Source organism: Trichoderma harzianum (assembly GCF_003025095.1).
Source record: "Trichoderma harzianum CBS 226.95 unplaced genomic scaffold M431scaffold_7, whole genome shotgun sequence".
NCBI classification, from domain to species: Eukaryota; Fungi; Ascomycota; class Sordariomycetes; order Hypocreales; family Hypocreaceae; genus Trichoderma; species Trichoderma harzianum.
In genome coordinates this window covers 1,252,452-1,269,317 of record NW_020209255.1, presented here as the reverse complement: position 1 = coordinate 1,269,317, position 16,866 = coordinate 1,252,452, and the positions used below count along the sequence as shown (strand labels likewise).

Sequence of the window (16,866 nt, the reverse complement as noted above, 5' to 3'; positions counted from 1 at the left end):
TAAAAGACCAACACCATAGATTCGAGACCCCATTCGACCCCACTGCCACTGACAGACGTGGCTTAAAAAGAGCGGGTTTCGATTTTCTAATCCAGCTTTATTGTAACGGTTGGATTTCTCCACTTGCCGCATCTTTGGGTTGGATCCTTGGGGTATGTAATAAAGTTGAGAAGTGGTGGCATTGTTTGGAATCCGGGAGTTTGGGATGGCGCTGACAAAGTATCAATGGCTTGGCTTGGCTTTTTCTTGGGCATTTGCTAAATGGAGTCGCTGAAGGATCAAAGAGGAAAAAACTGCTCCATCTGGATCAACCCCTTGGCGGTTTGCGACTGGAGGACAAGGTGTGACGCTGAAGCCGTTTTTTTGATGAGAATAAGTGTCTTGTCTCGGGATGCACGCTGCCTTTGATGCTTGGCCCGTGTCTCTCGCTCTCTCCGTTGAGTTGTATGATTAAGCGTTTACAATTGAGGCTGTGTTGTGTTGTGCTTTTCGGTGCATGAATGTCATTGTTCTTCGTTACGCTCTTTGTTCCGGTATGTATGTATGTATGTCTTTGGCTGCATTTGGTGGTAACAATTGGTATAAGTGTTGGCTGGTGTCTGCATAAAGTAGACACGATAGTCACTGCAGCAGCAGTATGATTGCATGTAAGACGAATGGCTCTGCATGTCGTATAGGCAATATAATCTAGTAAAACAGAAATTGACCCCTGACGAGAGCGGGCACAGGCACCCTCTGGAATTCGGAGAAGCAGAACCAGAAGAATGAACGAAGATGCACGTTGGCGGGTTGAGGCAGATGGGCGTGGCGCTAAGGCTGGGCACAAACGCCCGTCCGTGCTGCTACGAGTCCATCTCGAGAATGGGCCCGTTTTCTGGATTGGGACAAGTCGCCCGCCTTGTGAGTGGCGACTTCGTTTGGCTCGCCTGAGAGAACTGGTGTAGAGACTAGAATTACCTAGAACCAGGACTATTGACTCTCTCTCTACTCGAGGAGGTCTATGGGTTTGGGCATCAATCGATCAATATGTGTTGTAATTTGTAGTGTCGTGGTGGTACCTGCGTCTGTCCTGTCTTGTGTGTAAGTGCAATAGAGGGACAACAACGTACATACTGTATCACCGCCATCGCCAGCAAATGGGAACAGACAAGAAGCGTTGGTCCATTGTGTGTTTGTGTTGCCTCTCATTCTTTGTCCTGCATCTGTGCGATGACGCAGCCGCTTCTGGCGATTGAGGTGAGGGGCAGCGACTGCAGGCGATCCCATCTCACTCACGCCCGCCCTCCAATCCAGCGCTGACCGGCTATCTGGTGTTGAAACTAACCGTCTAGTCCTGCGGCTGACAACCATCGTCTGCCATTTGAGTTTCTGTCTTGTATCCGGACGGCTGGAAGACACTGTGTGTCGTTTTATTTCTCTCTGTTTCCTTCATTTACCTCGGGTCTTGTGGTAAACCCTTTTGGAATCAGAATCACAGTTGTGATGCCGCCGTCGACTCGCATCGCCTTGGGCAGAAGCCGTCACGATCCGATCGATTGACACCAGCAACTCTCGGACTGAAGAACCGCCGAGCTTCTCCAACCGCCGCGGCCGCATGCAGCTGCTGTGACACACGCAACATTTTTTTTTTCTTTTTCGTGCGGTTGCTTTGGGGCTGTTGCTGTTATTCTCTCTTCCAACTCGTTTTTCTGATACTCGGATTCATCCCTGCTTGTAGCTTTTCGGTCTCAGGCTCGGTCTCGGGCCCAGCCTCTGGCCCTGCAAAGAGGCGAGGGCTTCGGTGTCGGCCACTCCTCTACTTTCGTACTTTTTATTCTTAATTGCTCAAATCCTTTTTTAATTTAATTTCAAGGGCAGCATGTAACGAAATCCCCCCCCTCCGAAAACAGAGAGTCCGTTCGCCTCGTTTTTTCTTCTTTGTGTCTGTCCTACCGCATAGCTCCTGGCTGTTCGGTCTGGCAGCCACCACCAGCTGGCAGCATCCTTTGATTCTTCTTTTGCACGGCCGTTTTTTCTCCTGCCTTGGGGGGCTTCACTTCTGTTTTCGTCTCTTCTTTTCTCCATTCATTGTTTCATCCGACACCCTCTTCTATTCCTCTGCCTTCTTATTTCTCTCTTCTCCTCATCTCCCCTTCCTCGGCGACATCTCTCGATCTCGAATCTGGTGGTGCAACAAATCTTCTTCCTCCTCCTCCTCCTCTTCTTCTCTGCCATCTTTCTCTTCCTCTTCATCTTCTACCCACTTCTCCCGCACATGCCATCGCCTCTCACAGCTTCCTTGGCATATCGCGTCGAGCCACCATGGCGGCCAATCTAACCATAGATGCCACTGCGGTCGATGGCGAGCAGTTGACTCTCCACCAAATCCACACGCTCGTCATCGTCGAGCGAATCGGCGGCTGCCTCAGCTTGGTTTCTGTTATGCTCATTTTCCTCGCCTACTGGCTGGTTCGACGAGTGCGCAACGTGCAAAACACCTTCATCGTCTTTGCCAGCATATCAAATGTTGGAGCCAGTATTGCAAGCATCATCGCCTTTGCTGGCGTGAATGCTGGCCAAAAGAGTGCCCTTTGCCAGGCCCAGAGCTTCATGTTTGAAATGTGAGTAAACGCTTGTTGGAGAGGGAAACAAGCAAAGATAAGACTAACCGTGGACATTCTGGACAGGTTCATGCAGTCTGACCCTTGGTGGTCCTTAGCCATGGCCATCAACGTCTTTCTCGTCTTTTACTTCCACACAAACCCCGACTCGTTTCGCAAGCGCTGGTGGATTTACTGCTTGATCTGCTATGGAGGGCCTTTCGTCATTGCCTTGACTCTCCTCCTCCTTAGAAGCCCGCGTGGCCGTGTCTACGGCGGAGCTACGGTGAGCATCCTCGCTTCTTGTTGTTTGATGCCCTTTTTTGACTAATCATCGTCATTGTGTAGATCTGGTGTTGGGTCGACAAGGAGTGGGACTTTATTCGAATCTACACGTACTATATGCTAATCTGGATATGTATCGTTGGCTCTCTCCTCTGTTACTTCTTGGTTGGATGGCATGTCTTTCGCATGCGAAACCGGCTACGAAGCTTTTCCACATCAAAGAACAGAGAAAAAGACAAAGATGTGGAGCCGGTACGTTGTTTAACTACTTCTCTATGATTATTTCAAGCTGACGTTGATTATGACTTGCAGGGCCAAGCAGACGCAGCACAGAATGGGTGCTACGGCACCGTCACCACCGAAGTTCAAGTCACGCATACTCCCGCCAACACTTTACCCCCCGAGCCTCAGCCTGCCTTTATCCAACAAAACAACAGGCAGGTTTCGTTCGACAACTCAACCACCGAAATCCAGCCCTCTGGCGAAAACCAGTACTACTCCTCTGTTACAACCTCTCCACCTCAAGAGGCTCCTCCTAAGCCTTCCCTACTACATCGTTCTGTGGCTGCCACCCGAGCCGTCACTGGCAAGTTCCACATCAGCGATCCTGTCAAGAGAGCATATTTGAGGACGAGCTTCTTGTTCGCGCTAAGTGTGCTGGCCACCTGGATCCCCAGCAGCCTGAATCGTATCCACGGCTGGCTTGATGGAGGATCGCCCTACCCGTTCCACCTCGCAACAGCGGCCGTCCTGCCCCTGCAAGGATTGTGGAACGGAATCATCTTCTTCGTCACCAGCTGGAACCCTATCAAGGCATGGGCGCGCGAGAAGCTCAAAGGCGGCGCCACGAAGGTTGAGCGTCGCAATACAGACGACCTTGCCATGAACGAGCGAATGACTGCTCCGCTGGGACGATGCGAGTCTTTTATAGATGACGGAGATTCCGCGACTATCGGAAGCGATGTCGAGCTGAGACGCGTGGCCAACTTAGGGGCCAAGACCTCTCACTCCTTATAAGAGGCGATTTAGGGATGCAGAAAGACGCTGGAGTTGACAGAGTCTTGGCCCTTTCTGTCCTTTCGCCCCAACTGCTTTTTCTATTATATTACGGAAATGTACGAACATGATTAAGCGATAATAAGCCAGCAACTGCGAATTATTATTGATTTTCTTTTTATCCCATGCTTGCCATCTGATCCGGAGATACAGGTTTATGGTGTGGATATGTGGGTTATATACTCGAAATTGAGGGCGGCGACTGTCTCGTGCAGAACGGCAGTCCCACGAGGCTGCAAAGGTTTACACGTATATATCTACGTAGGACATTGTTATGTAGCTAGAACGCCCTGTCGGCGGATTGACCGACGATTAACTAAATGATCATGATACTGTTCAAACTTCTTCAATACTTGATGTAGTGATACTACTTTACATAACATATGTATGGTTCACGAAGCCTCAAAATGATTAAGCCAATATTTGGTATTTGACGACAACCGTCTATAGTATATAATAAGAAGATCATGAAGACATTTATAACTCCGTCGGTGAAGTCGGCCGTGATTCATTTCTTCATTCCCCATTCCCATTTCATACCTATTCCCCGTTCCCAGCCAAGTATCCCATATCGTATATCATATCACATCTCCGGATATCGTTATAACCCATAAACAAAAGAAAAGAAAGGAGGACCACACAAAATGGCCCAAGAACAAAAGAAACGTCGTAGCTTGTGTCTGTGTAAGCGTACTGTGACTAATTTATATAGGTGAAAATGAATAATTGTTGGTCTTTTCTTTTTCTTTTCTTTTGAAGACAACGTACAAGTTCAAAGTTTGTATTTGTCTGTTGCGCGTTTTCTGTCTCGTTCGCCGTTTTGGTAGGCAGAAGCTGCCAGTGTCTGTTGTACATGTTCTTTTTCTTACTTGTTTTTGTATAATAGTTTGCCTTTTATTCATGTGTGTTCAGCACGCGGGCTGGATACCTATATAGTGATGAAGAAGTATTTCTTAAATCGTCATCAGTCGGTATCAAAGAAGCTCTCCTCTGGGTGTGGCATTCTCAGATTGACAAGCCCCATGACTTTGCCATCCATCCTCCACACACTCCTTTCGTAAAAGTGCCATAGCGAGAGGACAAATATTGTGATGGCGACTTGTACCGTTCCGAGGCCTATTACGAGAGCCTTGAGACCTCCGGCCTTGGGTATGACGTGGGGTACGGTGAGGACGAAAGCGCCAGCTAAAAGGTTTCGTAGGATGATTACCCATGAGTGCATATCGCCTACGCTTCGCTGTGCTGTGGCCATGCTTGACGCGGTGAAGGATGCTGATCGAGCGAGAAGAGGGCGTGCGGTAGCTTCTAGAGTTGAAGCGCCGGCTGCGAGAAGCCCGAGTTGTAGAGATAAGAGGGGGAGATTAAGCTCATGCGCTGCTTCGGGGGTGAGAAAGGTTGTGAGCGTCTCGTTGGATGATGAAGATGACGATGAAATGAAACTGCCTGTATTTAAACCGAAAGAAATGAGACCGATAAGGGCCAGGAGCGCGCCGCCGGCAATGGTGAGGCTGCTGACGCATCGTGTGAAGCTCTGGTTCGCTGAGCGGTAATAGCAGATGCCAGCGACAATTACGATTGCGAGTATCCAGGGACCTGTCAAGAGAGTTCCGATGATGCTCGGATGAAGGTTAAACGGTGATGGCGAGAGTAAGAGAGACAAGGAAGCAACTAAGCCCCATAGCATACAATGAGGTAGTGCCGTGACAAGGAAGACGAGTGAAGTAGTAGGAGCAGCAAGAGCTCGTGGGGACTGAATCGAGTTTAAGAGAATATTTTCTCCTGTGAATGACCATGGCTTCATCTCTTTGACGTAGTCGATGGCAGAGTCTCTGCTAAGCTCGATATGGGTCTGCTGAGGTTCCCATGGAAATGTGAAGCTGAGTACCGGAGTCGTTGCAATCGCAGCTTTAGAGCGGTTAAAGGCAGTCTCGGGCGCCATCAGAGCCAGCATGGGAATAGCAACGGCGAAAAGTGCGCTGAGTATGCGATATTGGGTAACAAAAGATCCAACGCGATAGGAGATGACGCCGCCCAAGAGCGGCGATGCCCAAGTCATTGTGACAGTAAGGATCGTATACAGAGACACACGGAGGTTCCTTTCATGTTCCTATCCCACAATAGGGTCAGTATGTGTCTTTGCAGCATAAAGGGCAAGATTTGATGTGACTAACATAAAAAGTATCCTGTATAGTCTCCATCAGCAGAGTGTCAAAAGCACCCCAACCGAGTCCTTGCATGACCCGAGCGCCCATACACGAGCCGTAGCTAGAATCTGCTGTCATGTTCCAGATGCAGCCGGCAAAGACAAAGGCCGATGAGACGAGATAGACTGGTCGCTTTCCTACCAGCTTCGCTGCCATGGAGCTAACAAAGCCGGCAATGGCCGAAACCATCAAGGGCGCAGCCGTCAAAGCGGCAACCCAGGTATAGGAAACCTGGTATCGAGTAGCGACAACATCATTGACAGCAACAAGAGCTGTCTTCATTGCGCCTATCAGGCTAGCCATGAAGAGTAGGGATGCCAAGTTCAATTCCTTCTTCCATTGAGGCCAATTCTAGTAACGAACACACACGTTCAGCCTCTTGACCCTTAGTACAGGTAAGCAATGTATAGCAACTTACCAGAGGATCTTGTGGATCATCGCTTGGTTGTGGCACCAATTCAACGTGAGAAAACTTTCCGGTTCCGTATTTGATCGGCTTGTGTGGACGGAATGTTAGTGAGGTAAATGAGTTCTTTTTAGTTGATCCAGTGGTCGGCCTGGGAGATCCAATGGTAAACGTTGCTGTCCGTGATTTGCATGATGAAGGAGACGTCGGGAGAGGCGGTAAGGGCACAGTAGGAGGCATGGATGGCAAGTCGAGCGTTTTGAGGGCGGACCTGAGCGAGTGGACGGATGGTGGGCGTGTTGAGCTGCTCACGATTCTGATACTCGTGGGATCCATGGCGAACGATTTTCCTTTGCTTGCTTGGCAGTGTTGCTTTGTACTTGGTTGTAGGTTGATATATTTGCTTTTGTTGGTTACGTTATTTGCAAGTGAGCGTGGGTTATTGAACGCGAGGCCAGCTCAGTCATTCAATGACGAATGTGATGTGAGCGTAAGTGGGATCGATCCCATTGGGTAAAGAGCGAGCGCATATCTATTTGTGCCGTGTACGACGAAGGGGCTTGACGCGACGGTGGGCCTTTTGACAGCTCCGAGAGTACGGCTCCGGAGTTATACTAGATAATACACTTGAGCCAAGAACCCAGCATGACGCGGGTTTGGCCAGTCGGAAGCTTAGGCAGGGGGGAGCAGAGCAAGAGGGGAGAGAGGATGGTACAAGCCACCCGGTGAGGCTGCCTTGCATGGGTAGAGTTTGATGGTCTGTGGATCTGGGCTTACACACATAAACAGGCGTGGGCGTGGAGTTGAGAGGGCGGTATAAGACAAGAGGAGATACACAGGACGGACGAGACAGGCGGTTGAAGGTGGGGGGAAGAAGGCCAAGACAAGGGAGAGGGCTAGACCCTTGAGATGTTGGGACGCAGAGCATAGATGAGAAGCCAGAAGCCACACAGCCATCTTACAACCAGAAGAAAACCCAACACCGTCATCGACTCGTTGATAGCGGCATCTATAAGAGCTGAATATGCACAGTAACGGGGCCCGGCCAAGGAAGGCCCTGGTCATGCTGGCTGCAGGAGAGGCCCGTGGGCCTACGGCTTAGCCATTGTGAAGGCACAGACAAACGCGGATCTCATTGTGCGAGCTTTGGCTGCGATGGCGATGATCCAAGTCGTGCGTGTACAAGTATCGCGACGCCGATCTGACAGAAATATGACGGCTGGAGTTGGACTGCAGCGGCAGAATCTATCACGGACGGCGGGACAAGATTGAGTCAAGAGATGCCGTGTTTCTGCCCGTCTTCCCCTCGTGTCTCAGTGCCGGGATGGCGAGATGAGGACAAGACAAGCCTGTTTTTCTCGTCTCCATCAGACTGTAACGAAAGGGACAGTTAGTTAGTTAGTCGTCAGAATACATGGCCAACACACTCACTTTCGTAGGTACAGAATTTCCACAGACGGAGGGATAGAGAGATTCGGCCACCTGCTGAAGGGATGTGAGAGAGGCTGAAAGATGGCCAGAATGGAGCTCAAGCTTTGGGTTCGGGCCCCTGTCGAGTCCACTTCGTGTCCCCCTGGCTAGGGCAATCCAGGTACCGCTACCAAGACTGCTAGTGCCTGACACTACTGCCGATGCGTACTAGCTACCTGCTCTGGCTGGGGGCTCGGACGCGGGCTGAACAGTGGAGTCTCGAGTGCCGGCAGAAGTCTTCCGGGAGGATCCTTTAGGGGGCTTCTTGTCGTTGTAGGGGGAACAGATGTTGCGTTTAGAGCCTGAGGGGTTGGTTGAATGGATGATTGATGGGAGTACAGTAGCGGTGATTGGTGGTGTAGTTGTAGAGAATATATGCTGTTGCTGTTGTACGGCCGAGTCACCGGATCGTGTTACGACAGGGCCATATCTCGTCGTACCTTGCAGAGTGCTTACAAGTACATGTTAGATACTAGCGCACTTGCGGGTAAATGCAGGTAGAGAATTGATGGACGGGACAGCTGCGTCTTTGGCTTCCGATCCTTCAGCTGCAACTGCAAAAGCATCAAGAGAGCTGAAAGAAGCAGCCACTCAACATCCATCACAAGATAGAGTAAGCCGTAACATGCAATACTAATCTATTTTATACCATTATCAATTTTTTACACAAACAAGCAAGCCAACCGTGTAAGCCCTGCCTCAACGGCGGGTGCCTTCGGAGCCGCACCTCGTGTTCTTCCCCTGCATCTCTTCCTCTTACTATCGTCATGGTGCATACAAGCACGTTCGAGGACATGAACTTAGCAGCACTGCCGAAAACCCGGATGCTACCTGGCCGGTGCTTTCTTTTTCCCTCTCACCGATTATATAGTTGCGTTTGCTCTCGTGTTGTGGCTTGCATATGGCCCTGGTCTAGCTGGCAGACCCTGTTCACACACCAATCAGGCTTTGACCTTATTGCTGCAAGTCGGTAAGTTTTGCCACGAGGCAGGGTCTAGGTTGATCTGATAGCGAAAACCTTCTTAAGTTTCAAGCATGATATAGTCCCTGCTCTTTTGTCGGCAGATGATACTACTAATCGCATAGGCTATATGCATCCTTATCCAACATTGCACTTGGTACCTGCAGGATGCGTTGTCTCATGAATCGCTTCGGATATAACCCGTGATGCTCTTAGTGAGGCTACCCTACCGTCTTTATCTTGATAGTAGCTTTCAGCCCTGTCAAGCGGTGACGATGATGCATGCACTTGCTTGTTACGATGTGATATCACGGCGCACCATTCAGGTATGCACTACACAATGGAGAATTTGGAATTCTCCGGCGCCTATCACTGTCGCACGAAGAGATTGTGCAGCCTATGATGTCGCAAATACATATACAAGCTTGCATGGAGCACTCTAATCACAGCGTAGAGAAATACTCCCAACAGCCAGAGCCCAACGCCTCTAACCTGCAGCGTGAGAAAATACGAGCCTACGTACATGTAATTTTGAGACACGGAATAGTAAAAGATAGCAGCAAAAAGAGCCAAAGAATACATGTCCTTTGCCTGCGCCTCCTTGTTCCGTGCTAATGCACCTCGGCTTACACTATCACCAGGCCATGTCCAATATCACATCTCGGTCAACATGCCGTGTCACCCTACAGCGGAGCAATTCCAAAAAAGAGAAGAAAGAAAGAAAATTTCTCATCAATATATTTTGTAGCCAGTCAATGATGGTCTTGATTATCTGCTCCACTCTATTACGCTCCCAATGCTTCTCATTTGTTAGTAGAGGCTCAGCTCTGTCACCGCCAGAACGGATCCCCGTTCCCAGGATCCTTCTCGTATGCAGCTCTCCGTCTAATATTTACCTGCTGATCATCAATATTTTCCTCTCTATATTGTGGCTTTCTTTTTTTTCCTTTCTTGGCTGGGTACCGTTGCAGGGTACGAGATACGTATTTCGTCTCACCCCTGGGCATAGTGCCTTGCAGAGAGCAGAGACAGTAATCCCCCTTCCCGCTCTATGTCTGGTTTCTGCTTGCCCTGCTGCTAGTCAAATAATCGCATGTTATTTCTAGTTTTTCTTTTGTTATTGTCTTATCTTAGAGGCGTATTCTTCAGCAATCTAGGGTTTGTGGTGCTCCCTGCTTACCTTGGTCGCATCCTGTGGATAACTGTAAAAGCAGTCTGCCATTGAATCCATAAACTCATGTGGGATTTGGTGGATAGTAATCTGATGTCGGCTCTAGTAACATCTCAAAGACGGATGTTTGTTTAAGGTGATCAAGGCGGCATTGCAAATGCACCTCATCATTGTAATGATTGTATAACGGCTAGAGTAGCGCGAAAATGTCTGGTATCTGAGACTGCGAATCTCCCTTAGACATTCAGCTGTACGCATCTGAGACGTTTAATAAGAAACACCCTGATACTACTCCGTACTACTGTTCGAGGTTTGTTTACTTTGGTCACTATGCACCCTTTTTTTTTTCTCTCTGATCGTGTTGTTTTGTCTCGTCAACAGCCTTTTGGTAAACAAGTACGCGATGGCCATCGTGAACAGGATTTGATCCAGCCACACGTGTCCAAACAATCCCCAACGAGCACGATAATGACACTGCATCGTACGAGTACAGCCACTCATACCCTCAAGGAAACTCAGAGTTTCAGAAGACACGCTTAGATGGACGCGATAATGATGTCTTTTCCTGAGTGCGCCACGTATTTTACAGCTGCTTCTTCAACGGCCAAAAGAAGAGTGCTGGTGCGTATAATCAGTTCTATTTCGCTCCACAAGTTAGCAGAGTGCATTGCAGCCGTAGCCGAGAAACAGAAGAGGTTGACAAGGCAACACCGACCTTCGTAAATTAGATTGTAAAATACGGGCGGCTCGTCTTCAAATATTGTCCCCCGTGTCTCTGGCCCGGGCGTTACCTTGAAACGCAGGCCAATGTCCTTTGTGCGATCTACCCACAAGATGCGGCTATCGCCTGATGAAAACCTACCTGAGCTAGCGATTGTGGCTCCGTCCGTAGAAGAAGAAGATGATGAGGAAGCTCCAGACTGAAGAGTTGATTGCCTGGACATCATGCCGGACAGCCAGTGCCGGAAAACACGAATGACACCCTCGCTGATATTGACATGTCGTGTGAAAAGGCCCGGTCTGGAACCATGCGTAACGACATTCGTCACGGTACAGAGCTGGGAGAAGCGCTCCCCTTCATCAAGGTACACTTCCTGATGCGCAGTCTCATCAAGGATGTCCTCGGCGGCAATCTGGAGCTGAGTGCTTCCAGCCAAGGTTTGTACAGACCACCCATAACGGAACCTTCTGCGTCTGTTCTCTTCCATTATGACTGGTCGGAAGCATGAATACATCTTGCGCAGATGTACGAAGCTCGGGTTCTGCTCATTGTTCGAGGGTCCGTCGCAAGACGCCGTGCCGAGATATCGACAGGCCAGGTATGGCGTGGATATCTTGGCGCTTGGATGGTAGCATTCGAGAATTACTTCGTTGCCTGGCAGTGAGGCTGTAGTGGCGAGGCGGCGATGTAGGATACGTGTTGCTAGAGAGCAGAAGCGGTGACTGACGGAGACGACTGGGAGGAGCTCCTTTGTACTCAGCTCAGCTAGCACGTTGGAGAGAAGCTGTAAAATTGATACAACTGTCAGCTATTACAGAAACAATCATGCGGGACAATTCGTTATTTATTTACTTCATTGGGGAGATTCTTGATGGGGGAATCCGTGGTCGCCATGTTGGCTGCTGCGTCGATGATAAGAGCACTTGGCTAGTTGATGTAATAGAACCAAGCCAAAACAGGTATCACGGCTTCTAACAGATGCCTCTTTGGTGATGGAAGATCAAGATGTGCCGATAATCTCGAGTCAGCGTAGATTTCGTCGTAGGCAAAATACGATGCTAACACCATGACAGTTGTGTGTTATCAGCAGCTCGAGGTCCGGATAGACCGACATATCGATGGCGATATCGCTCTAGCTATCTGATCGCATCATTAGTGAGATACGGGCACTCCATAGTATGTAATCGACCCGCTTCCCCAGGATGGCGCTTTTAGCCAGGCGGACCTCATTCGCCGGCTTCAGAGATAGCAGCTAACCAATCAAGTGCAACGGCATCTTGAGACGGCGGTCACTCTTGATGATCATGAAGCATCTTGTAAATATAACAGAAGAGTAAGATTGGATACAACAATTGAAATTGTCAATCAAAGTAACATTTGGACAAATAACTTGTATGAGCCTGAATACGATCCTTTTAGCGTGCGGGGAAGCTGTCAAGAAGCATGAAGCCATCCCGGCTCTGCCATTCCCCCCGCCGCAAATGGGCTCTGCGTGTTGATGCTTCTGCGGGTTAACCGTGCCAATCGCAATAGACAACTCGCTTCTGAAATAGTGCAGAGAGTGTAAAAGAGCTTGGAAAATGTAAACTCTTGTAAATGAGCTGTATATGCCAGCATTGAATCTGACAAAGACTTGATCACTAACCAGATATGCAGCTGAGTCACTAGCGAAGCCGTTAGTCGGGCTGTCGGGTTTCTGACGTAACAATCCGAATACATGTATTCGGCACTTGATGTCCAAATTACTCAGATAACCTTATTAACTTGCATCTTGTTTGATGTTGCAACGTTTATGCTGATCTGAACCATGAGGCATTTCCTCTCTCTCTAGGAACTTTTGTTTATTACATGTAGCTCGACTCAACTTTAAACCAGTTGGTTGGATTTCGAACTTGCCACATGCTATTTTTGATTGTCAGATCACAGCCCGCTAATGTAGAGGCTCTTGAGTACGTGTACATGTAAATACCACTCAAGTACCGGTAGCTTTAGGAGCGTCCACCACCCCGTTGATGCTTGAGTGATAGGACAACGTTTGGAACACTCACGACTGCTTTATTGTTTGTTGACTTATTGCCATCTTTTCCGCATCAAATCCAATGCTGCTTGATAATGTGATTAGTGATGTAAAACTTCTGCTGTTATGTACTCCGTAGACGTAGCATAGATACGGATGTGTAAGCGATGTATCCAGGATCTCTGTAGCAACTCTTCCTACGTGTACAAACGAGACGCAGCCAGAGGCGTCTAGATCTGTGCCAACTCCTATCAACCCGGGCGATCGCCCTCCTCTTCTATCCGGAGCAGTCATGAATGAAGTACGCCAACATGCAAAGGTTATCCTTAGGTCATCCTGCGGCATCCTGCGGCCTCACTCTTGGTGGCTTCTAGTCCGATTTGGTCCGTTCCGCCTTCAAGCTAGTCCGCACATACATCCACCACTTTCAGGAAAGAGAACATTTCAAGTCCTTATTCGTAAATAGACGCAACGGATCAGTCTCGCTTCGAGGCAGTGATGTCACAAACCCAAAAACCATCAAAGGTTTCAAGCTGTTGATAATTCTCCGCAATTATTAAGCTTGGGAATTCGAGTGCACGGGTTCAGTAATCATGAAATCCTACGCGACGCTATTCGCGCCACGCCTCGGCCGCAGTTTGTATTTAAAGAGCTGTTGACTTGTCTTGTTTCAATCTCGTTCACATCAACAATTCAATTCAGTCACTCACAGATACATGTACCGCTTAAAAACAAGCAACCTTATTTCTTTCCAACAAAGATCAGCAAACTACAGTACCATGGCTTCCAAGATCCTCGACGAGCTTCTCAACCGCAATGCGTATGTATTCCATCTATTAAGTACAATGGGTACTTCAATATGTCGTAAAGATTCGTCACTCATCAATCTAAAGCAAACTTGTCGAAACTTACAAGGCGCCGCCTTGTCTGGTCCCAATGGTCCAGGCAACTCGCCAAAGCGGTGCAGGAACAATTATCCTCAGCTGTTCTGACCCGCGTTTGAACCCCTACTCGGTATTTGGCATCGATGCAACGGTCAAAGGTGTCACTATGGTCCGCAATGCTGGAGGCCGTGCCATGGACGCTGTCAGATCAATCTCTATTCTCCAAACCATTGGCAACGCAAAGACTTTAGTTGTTATGCACCACACAGGTGAGCGAATAGATGCACACGATCGGAGAGATGCGGTGTGAAACATTGCAGTTAACATATGACATAGACTGCGGAATGACGCATTACCATGACTCAAGAATCAAGGAGGCCCTGATCGAGATCGCACCTCAGGAGAAAGACACCATTAATGCTTCCAAATATGGCGAAATCGCGGGACCGTAAGCTTAAAGAATCTCACTCTGAAAATGAAGATGCGACTGACAACTCAATTACAGAATCGAGGATAGCCTGAAAGAAGACGTGGATCTTCTAAGCTCCTCGCCCTTCATCCTCCCGGGAACCTCGATTGTAGGACTGAAGCTGGACATTTTTACTGGCGCTATTGAGAAGGTTACCGAAACCAAGACTGCTGAAAAGCACTGACTCGGATCTAAGTTATGACATAGCATTTATAGAATTGGTAATAGAATAGATAGATAATCATTTTCTGCGACTTCCCGAGTGTTCCATTCCGTAGCAAGCGGATGACGGAAAACCCGAGGCCAGGAAGAATTCGAACACCTACGAGTTGAATCATACGCCTGCAAGGGGAGTAGCTGCTATATCTACATTTCCCTAATAACTGCTACTATATCTATATTTCCCTAGTAACTACTATTATGTCTATATTTCTTTAGTAACTGCTACTATAGTATTTCTCTAGTAACTGCTGCTATATTTATATAATAAAATCCGTATGCTAGCTGAATTAGGTAGTAGGCGTTCTCCTATAAAAGTACTACTCAATAAGTTGATGAGGTGCTTATATTACTGAATGTATGTACTTATTTACTTTGCGGTCTCGGTTTTCTGACCTCCGCTTGCGTAGATTTGGAGATTCAATTCGGAGCGGCGAGCTTACTTAAAACCGGAGATCCGTTGCCCCCGCCCGGCATGTTAAAGAGGGCTAACGCATGAACTTAAAAGAGAGCGCCCACGAATGACTAATTACATATTATATTAAAGGTTATCTATATCTTACACCTTTTCTGCTCGTATTATCTTGCCACGTGTGTCTCTTCTCATGGTATTCAAGTTGAGAAGACATGCAGGCCGTCAACTCTTGCGGTCCATGCGGACGGGGCAAACGGCGTTGTGACCGTGGTTGGCCGAGCTGCTCTACATGCACACGGTAAGTTTGCTTCTTCACTAACAGGAATAACAAGAGCTCGCCTTGACAACGTAAAATTCCAGACTCAGTCGGCCATGTGTGTATGATAAAGATACCTTGCGGCCAGTAGAGACTGAAGCCGGCCTCAAAGTACGGGACGCTCTAACAAAGACAGATGCCAATTCGTCGAGGTCGTATTCGCCACAATCATCACGGTCCGCGACAGATGTCTGGAACAGTCCCAGCTTTACTGATGTCACATCTGGCGTCGAGCCCTTTCTTCATGACTCTCTTAGGCGACCTACAGTCGATGTTATTGTTCAGAAGCAACTCCTCAAGATTGTCAAGTCCCGCAGCGAGATGCACCGGATAGCAGACTCATACTTTGCCACCATTGCTAGACGAATATCGATTGTATCGGCACAAAGATTCTACGCAAGGCTACCCAAGATTGAGTCTCCTAGCTGCGGTGCCGACTTTGCTGCCCTCTGTCTATGTGTGCATCTCGTACTGCAACTGCCGCTGTCGCATGATAGCAGTATGCAGTCGTCGCTTTACGTGACGGTAAAGGGCATCATCAGTCTGCTGGAGGCCACCTCTTTTCAATCCGTTGAAGTGATACAGTGTCGTATCCTCATAGCTTTCTATGAAATTGGTCACGGCATCTATCCGGCTGCAGCCGCATCTATAGGAGGTTGCGCTAAGATGGCGCGCTTTGCCGGCTTCCACCGACATTCTATCCTTTCGACATATGATGAAGAAAGAGAGATTGTAGTGGAAGAAAAGAAGCGAACACTATGGGCGCTGCATAATCTAGACCGGTACAGTTGACTGAGTCCATGGGTTTGATAATATCTAACAAGTAAAATTTTAGCTACTTGAATCTCTCCATGGGAGAAAGCATCTTTACCACGCCATTCGCCCAAGAAACCGATCCTCTCCCCATTGAAGAAGATTTATGGGCTAAAAATGTGAGCTTTATATCCCTTGTTTACACCTCAAGCTACGAATAACCCTCTAAATACTTATGACCAAAAAGATTGCTCCGAGCTTGGTTACACACAACCTAAACACCCCAGCTGATGTTAGCATCGGCTCATTTGCTCGCGAGTGCCAAATTTCTCACGTGGTTGGACGTGTGCTGAGAAACGTATACGAGCCCGTCTCAGATGAAGCTTTCCAGGCCAAAGAAGCCGCGCAGCTCGAGGCGACCATGTCTACGTTTATCCCATTGCTCCAGAATGACACAGAAGACTTTGGAAAATATTGCATCTCCTTTGCTATTTGCAGCAGGTATTGTAGCAGTCTTCTACATATGGGACTTATAAGTTAACTGTAGGCAGCGCTATATTTACTCTTTATGGCTGTTCAGCTGATCAGGAAAGATATGGTGTGCGGATTCAAAACTGTCCTGCTACTCTAGCGGAACATACAGCCCTCGAAACCACCCGTTATTGTCGTAAGCTATTTGAGGATGAGGAGGCCATCAACTACAGCTGCCTATCTCCGTTTGTGCCTTACGCGCTCTATCAGTCTGCTGTCATCCAGCTGCAATTACTCCAGCGCGATCCAAATGCCAAATACGAAGACAATGTTGAGTTTCTAAAGCAAGTCTTGAGGAACTTTGGTAAAAGATGGATGCTAGCAAGTAAGTAACAGTCACGAATACGCAGGCAAAGCGAATACTAACAGTTTAAAGGTAAATATTTACTCAAGTTAAACGAAGACTCGC

General features: G+C 48.3%; 5 protein-coding genes across 5 annotated transcripts; 3 read left to right on the top strand and 2 right to left on the bottom strand.

The window, feature by feature from the left end:
* Window positions 1-1,876: 1,876 nt before the first annotated feature.
* Window positions 1,877-3,884, top strand: M431DRAFT_117614 (hypothetical protein; the record flags this gene model as incomplete). The annotated part of the gene is made up of 4 exons (XM_024912004.1): window positions 1,877-2,600; window positions 2,667-2,865; window positions 2,928-3,116; window positions 3,177-3,884. Exons 1-4 carry the CDS (start codon window positions 2,302-2,304, stop codon window positions 3,879-3,881), a joined length of 1,392 nt encoding a protein of 463 aa, XP_024773669.1. The 5' UTR covers window positions 1,877-2,301.
* Window positions 3,885-4,884: 1,000 nt separating this feature from the next.
* M431DRAFT_86990 (hypothetical protein) lies at window positions 4,885-6,770 on the bottom strand (the record flags this gene model as incomplete). Its single annotated transcript, XM_024923748.1, has 3 exons — window positions 4,885-6,027; window positions 6,092-6,475; window positions 6,543-6,770. The coding sequence occupies 3 exons, from the start codon at window positions 6,768-6,770 to the stop codon at window positions 4,885-4,887; spliced, it is 1,755 nt and encodes a 584-aa protein (XP_024773668.1).
* Window positions 6,771-10,668: 3,898 nt separating this feature from the next.
* On the bottom strand, window positions 10,669-11,747 carry M431DRAFT_87977 (hypothetical protein; the record flags this gene model as incomplete). Its single annotated transcript, XM_024923855.1, has 3 exons — window positions 10,669-10,769; window positions 10,848-11,637; window positions 11,706-11,747. The coding sequence occupies 3 exons, from the start codon at window positions 11,745-11,747 to the stop codon at window positions 10,669-10,671; spliced, it is 933 nt and encodes a 310-aa protein (XP_024773667.1).
* A 1,902-nt stretch (window positions 11,748-13,649) lies between these two features.
* M431DRAFT_6246 (hypothetical protein) lies at window positions 13,650-14,407 on the top strand (the record flags this gene model as incomplete). Its single annotated transcript, XM_024921614.1, has 4 exons — window positions 13,650-13,690; window positions 13,764-14,023; window positions 14,091-14,202; window positions 14,260-14,407. The coding sequence occupies 4 exons, from the start codon at window positions 13,650-13,652 to the stop codon at window positions 14,405-14,407; spliced, it is 561 nt and encodes a 186-aa protein (XP_024773666.1).
* Window positions 14,408-15,069: 662 nt separating this feature from the next.
* Window positions 15,070-16,790, top strand: M431DRAFT_495942 (hypothetical protein; the record flags this gene model as incomplete). The annotated part of the gene is made up of 5 exons (XM_024917437.1): window positions 15,070-15,155; window positions 15,218-15,955; window positions 16,009-16,105; window positions 16,174-16,423; window positions 16,474-16,790. The coding sequence occupies 5 exons, from the start codon at window positions 15,070-15,072 to the stop codon at window positions 16,788-16,790; spliced, it is 1,488 nt and encodes a 495-aa protein (XP_024773665.1).
* Between the last annotated feature and the right edge of the window lie 76 nt (window positions 16,791-16,866).